We start from the raw sequence: 6,000 nt of genomic DNA on the forward strand, positions 1-6,000 counted from the left end.
AATAACTAAAATTATCATATTTAAGGATTGAACCGATGTTTAATGGATTTATAAATAAACTATGTACCACTACATCAATAATAATTCTTGAGTAAACTTAAAAATAATAATAATGTTTAACATTAATATTTTCTCTCATCAAATTTGTGTTTCTATACTATTTATTAAGTGTTTTATTGAGTTGGTATCACTCTCAATCGTGTCATCGACTCGGTTAGAGAAATTACGAAAATGTACTTTTGCAATTATTATTTTAAGGTAATTTAGTCTTTTATTTAAAGAAACCCAATAAAAATACATATATGATGGAATTTGAACCCAAACCAATTGCATTAATTAAACATTTAATTTACCACTCAACCAAAGTTTTATTTTGATATATACATTTCAATTGTCATTATGGAGTCTTTATTACCTTCATTAATTGTATTTCTATATTGTTATATTTGATTGAGTTGGTGTCAAAATTAACTCAACACCGACTTAAGATTGATGACAACACCATCATAAACAATTTTATGTAATTTTTTCATTTTAGCATCGTATATATTTCATGTGTTATTATTAATTAGTTTCAAATCATACTTTCATTATTTATTGTATGTCATTTTCAAACACACATTTGTATTTTAAATTTGTGGTTTCTACACATATGCGTATGATAGAATTTCTAATATTCATTATATATTTTATATTTAATCAAATAAGGATAGAATTATTTAATATGAAGTGATTCATAAATTTATAAATTATATAAATTACTTTATTTTGTAAAATATTAATTATAGCTTTTAATATTTTTAATTGTTACATTGGATGTGAGTTAAAACTAATATATTTTATAAACTTCAAATTACAGTATCTAATGTAGATAAGTTATTAATAACATTAATTTGGTTGTTGACTAGGTTTCTATTTTGAAAAGCTCAGCTGTTGTTAAGAGAAATGTAATCCAAGTCTCCTCATTGTAGTCCTCTTGATTTCTTTGATTTGTTTTTTAAGGAATCTGAACCCGATCCCCTCATTTTTAGCAGGAATTAAAAACAAATCCCTTTCTTCAATTTTTTTTTGAATGTTGTGTAGTTTAACTTTGCAACAAGATGCCATCCATTGATAAATGCAAAGGACACTTGGGACCACAATGCAACTATTAGAATTAGAATCATGACGTTCCTTTGGCTGGATTCGCACATGGCGCTCACGAAAAAGGAAATCTATACCACAAGCACGTTCTTTTCTTCTCTCCCTTTCCACTGGACGTATGGAGAATCTCCCTTTTAGGAATCACCGTTTTAGCTACACTCCAGAGACCGGTTTCACATTCTTAGCGAACGGTTGGCCCTAATTGATATTTTAATGTGCTCTTCAATTTTTTTTGTTCTTTTCTATCTGTTTGTTATTAACATGGAATTTTCCAATATCAAGGTGTCATATTCTATTCAATTTTAATTTCGTTTCCATCGTCCTACCATCATTAATAGTACAACCTAATCTTGTACCTCTCTCAACACTAGTTCACGAAGAAGAAGAAAGCACAGAACAAACTTATTAGCGAAATGGATCGTATTCCTCAAGAGCTTGCACTTGATATACTATCAAGGCTTCCAATCCCAAGCTTAGTGCAATCCAAGTCCGTGTGTCAAGACTGGAGTACCTTAACACATGATCAACTACTTGTCAACAAGCATTTCAAGCAGATGGTTGAGAACGATCCAAGCTTCATTTTGCAAATCATGGGTTATTCCATCCAAAACCAGCTTTATTTTGGAGATTTATCCAGCGACCCAAATGATGGAAACGTGACGATGATAGCAAAGAAGCTTACCATACCACCATTGCTTAACTTCCATTTGGTGAGTTCATGTAATGGATTGCTATTGTTGCGTGCCACTCACCCAAGCTTTGAACTCTGTATTTACAATCCATTTACCAGGGATTATATAGAGTTGCCGAAGCTTAGTCGTCATGATGGGGTGAGAGGATTTGGCTTCGATCCCACCACAAAGAAATATAAGGTTGTCGAGATATCATATAAAAGAACAACTCCTTTCACTTTTAGTCACCGTGTTGTTAGATTTGGCATGCGTCGATCTCATCAGACGGAAACATCTTCTTCTTCTTTAATTGAATCTGAGGTTCATATATTGACTGTTGGTAGCCCCACTTGGAGAAATTTGGGATGTTTTCCTTTCCGTTTTATGTGGCAAAAATCTCAGGTTTTGGTCAATAGGAAACTTCATTGGAGAACTACTACTAACCTTATTATGTCCTTTGACTTGGCAACTGAGCAATTCAAGGAGGTCCCTAGGCCTGATGTCATCACTTCGAACTCGGACAGGCGATTTCATGAACTCGTGATTCTACGAGGTTGCCTTTCGGCAGTTTCTTTTGATGGCAACAATCAAGAACTGGAGATTTGGGTTATGAAGGAGTATGCTGTGAAGGACTCTTGGGTCAAACAATTTAATATTGGAGCTTACGTACCAAAGATATTTCAGTCAAATTATCAGTGTCATTCCTCCAGCAATTCAAGGTTTTATTTGCCTAAAAATTGCATCCAAGTACTTTGCCTGTTGAGGAACGGAGGAATTTTATTGCAGTACGGAAACAAAGCAATTGTTTTTTATGATTCACATTGTAGGACTTTCCAAGATATTCAAGTAACATTTGAAGGAATTTCAAGTTGTTTCACTGCAGTTGCTCATGTTGCTAGCCTCAATTCCACAGATACATTTGTGGATGCCTAGAAGAAAAGTTCTAATTTGATTTTATGTTATTTGAAACGGATATTTGAGAATAAAAATATGATATTGTTCTATTGAAGTTTGTACAAATTCGCTGAACTGCTTAGAGCAACAGCATGTTTCACTTGTAGAGATGAAAACTATCCAATGTTTCACTTGTAGAGCTGTAAACGATCCAATTTTTCGTTTTTATGAAAGGTTACTTCCTATAGAGAGGAAAATGATCGATACCACGAGTGGAGGTGCATTGATCAATATGACTCTTCAAGTCACTCAAGATCTAATATCTACTATGGCTACGAACTCTCAATAATTTTGGACTAACTACAACTCTAAAATTGGTTCATGAGTAATGTCTTGTAACAGTCTGTTTTTCAGTGGGATCGAAAACGGTGGTTTTAAAATTTTGTTTTCCGATGGAGTCAATAAATATTATTTATTAATATTTACGAGTTCGTTATAGTGTTATATTAAATTTTAGTTCGGTAATTTTATTGAATGGTTAGTAATTAAGATATAAGGGCTAAATAGTAAAAAATCGTAAAAATTAATCGTGGTTGATTTTATTAGTTTAAAAGGCTTAAAGAGTAAATGTTTAGGGATTTATGTGGCAATTATCCACTTTTTAATTAAAGTGGACGGTTGGTAATAGTTTTTGTCACAATTTTAATGTTACAATATTATTAAATAACATTTATAATGGTTAGAAGAAAAAAAATAGGGCCACCATCTTCCACATTTCTTTCCCCCGTTTGAAACAAGAAAAGAAAGAAAAGAAGTCATTGTTATGCTCTTAGAATTCAACCAAACTTGTGTCCTTGAATGGTATGTATATTCATGTCTATTTTTCGTAAATTTTATATTTTTAAGATCGTTGAGTTTAATCTAACTAATCAAGGTATTAAATCGTAAATTTGTTAAAAATTTTAAAAATTTTCATTGGTGATTTTTGAGGTTTTTATGTTAAATGATAGAATTTGAAGCTTAGAAATGAAATAGGACCAATTTGTAAAGTGAAATTTGTTAGTTTTGAGAACATGGACTAAAATGAAAACTTTTCGAATTTGACATGAAATTTCTGTAATTACTGAATTTAAAGGGATATAGAAGGATAGATTTGAAATTGGATTGTAAAATGAAGCTTAAATGTGAAGTTTATGATAGTTTCAAATATTATAAATTCGACATTTAAACAGAAACATTGAAATCGGTTAATGCAAACATTGTCATTTTAGTTTGGTGCAAAGAGTTGTTTTGATATGTGTATTGAGCTCAGATGAACATAGGATAGGACATAATTGGCATGCCAATAGAGTTAGTTGCACGCTTGTACGAGATTGCACATTGGTGCCACTATTTGCATTTCGATGCCATTGTTTGCACTTCGGTGCCATTGTTAGCACTAGGTGTCTTTATTTAGCATTACGATGCTTTCTGGTGTGGTGTAGTTACCTGCGTATCTGTATCTATTTATTTGGTTCTTCAGGCTAACTGTTTTAAATTATATATATGGACTGATTCGATAAGATGATTGGAAATGTATGAGTTTATATGAACATATTTTCATACATGCTTGAATTGAGTAAACAATGTGTATGATCAATAGTTCTGATATATGGTACTGACTTGAGTTGTACGGAACAAGTTGTTAGTTAGATGTCTGTTCTATAGAATACTCATCTTATGATTGTGAACTGTTACAATAGGGAAGTTAGCTAAATTTGTTAATTATGTATGTTTAATTAAGAATTAATTAAGAATTGAGGTAAGTTTAAAGTTTAATTATCTATGAGCTTACTAAGTGTGTAAACGCTTACTCTATTTTGATATTATGTATTCTGTAGTTAACATTTTGTGAAACACGGTAGATCAGATCACTCCAGACCTCACACAACCCCGCTTCAATCTCAGTAGACTTTTTAATTGTTCAGAACTAGGTTTTATGGCATGTATATAGGCTTGACATGTATATGAGTCATTTTGGATGTTAATGGTTATGATGTGCATATAATACTTGTACTTGATGACTATATGATATGTGTATAAGTTTTGTTAAGTGTTTATATTCATTTTGGATCTCGCTTGTGCTAGCATCTTAAATGTTTCTTGCTTTAAAATTAAAGACACATAAGTATATGTCCGCCTCCAAACATACTAACGTTCAGAGTGTGAATACTGCAATAATATATAGAAGTACGAGGCGATATCCGCAAGTGTACGGGTTGAGTTGTACTATAGTTTTACAGCGGAGTAGGTGAGTACTTCGAGGATTAGACCCAAGGGAGGCGAGTGCTAGATCAATACTAACCTAAACTCTAAAAGATCTCATTAGTACTTTAAATTAGTTATAGTATGAAAACATAAAATAAAGGATTTTTAAGGTTTTTATAATAATAAAAAAATATCACAAAACAAATAAACTTCAAAAGATAGAAAATACGAATAAATAAATCTTGATTATGGGTGATTCGCTTGCTTCGGTGATTCCTATCAATTGTCGTTTCGGGTTTCTCATCAATCAACTAGTGCTACCCCAGCAGAATCTTCCGGTCCTCCACTAGCATAACGAGTCAATAAGGACTACTTATCTTCCGACCTTACAGTCCAGACTGGCTTGGGGTAAAGGTGTTCACGGATGGGTCATCCTAATTTTGGGTTAATTCCCACCTTGAAAATTTCCTGGGATTGTCAGACCTAGGGTTTATTTCACGTTCTTCCTTTCCCAAACAACTAATCCGTTGAGTAACCCTACAAAATAGTTAATAGATCATACCTCCACTTGTTAATCCCCCATAGAGGGATTAGTTCCTCATGGTTTTCATAGACAATATAAAATCAATATAAAGAGAAAGCATGCTAATTAAATCGATAACATAGATTATATGAAAAAGCCTGATTGTATTGAGATTAATTATGAATCCACAAAGTTTGAATGCTTTCCACAATTCAGATCTCTTGAGAACAATGAAGAACAAATGAAATAAATTCTAAAACCTAAAAATGAAAGAAAAACTGAACTAAATTTACTAAAGAAAATCTAGGCTAAATGAATGATGTCCATAACATGTGCCAAAGGAGCCCATTTATATATTTTAGGTGGTTGTCATCCTTAACCCTAGGTTAGCTAACGTCCTCGATTGATTGATGAAAGGATATTGGGATATTGGTACCTGCGCGATATTTCCATTCACCCCTCCCTTTAGTCAAAAAGTTTATAATACTATCCATATCTATATCTTTAAAGTATTCTAGATTA

General features: G+C 32.2%; 1 protein-coding gene across 1 annotated transcript; it reads left to right on the forward strand.

Annotated features, from left to right (window-relative positions):
* Window positions 1-1,556: 1,556 nt before the first annotated feature.
* Window positions 1,557-2,747, forward strand: LOC105803435 (F-box protein At3g07870). Its single transcript, XM_012635625.2, has one exon. The coding sequence runs from the start codon at window positions 1,557-1,559 to the stop codon at window positions 2,745-2,747; it is 1,191 nt and encodes a 396-aa protein (XP_012491079.1).
* Window positions 2,748-6,000: the final 3,253 nt, after the last annotated feature.

Source organism: Gossypium raimondii, chromosome 11 (genome assembly GCF_025698545.1).
Source record: "Gossypium raimondii isolate GPD5lz chromosome 11, ASM2569854v1, whole genome shotgun sequence".
Taxonomy (NCBI): domain Eukaryota; kingdom Viridiplantae; phylum Streptophyta; class Magnoliopsida; order Malvales; family Malvaceae; genus Gossypium; species Gossypium raimondii.

Bases quoted from the DNA above. Each gene is read 5' to 3' on its own strand.
- LOC105803435 (XM_012635625.2), top strand. From the start codon at position 1,557: ATGGATCGTATTCCTCAAGAGCTTGCACTTGATATACTATCAAGGCTT.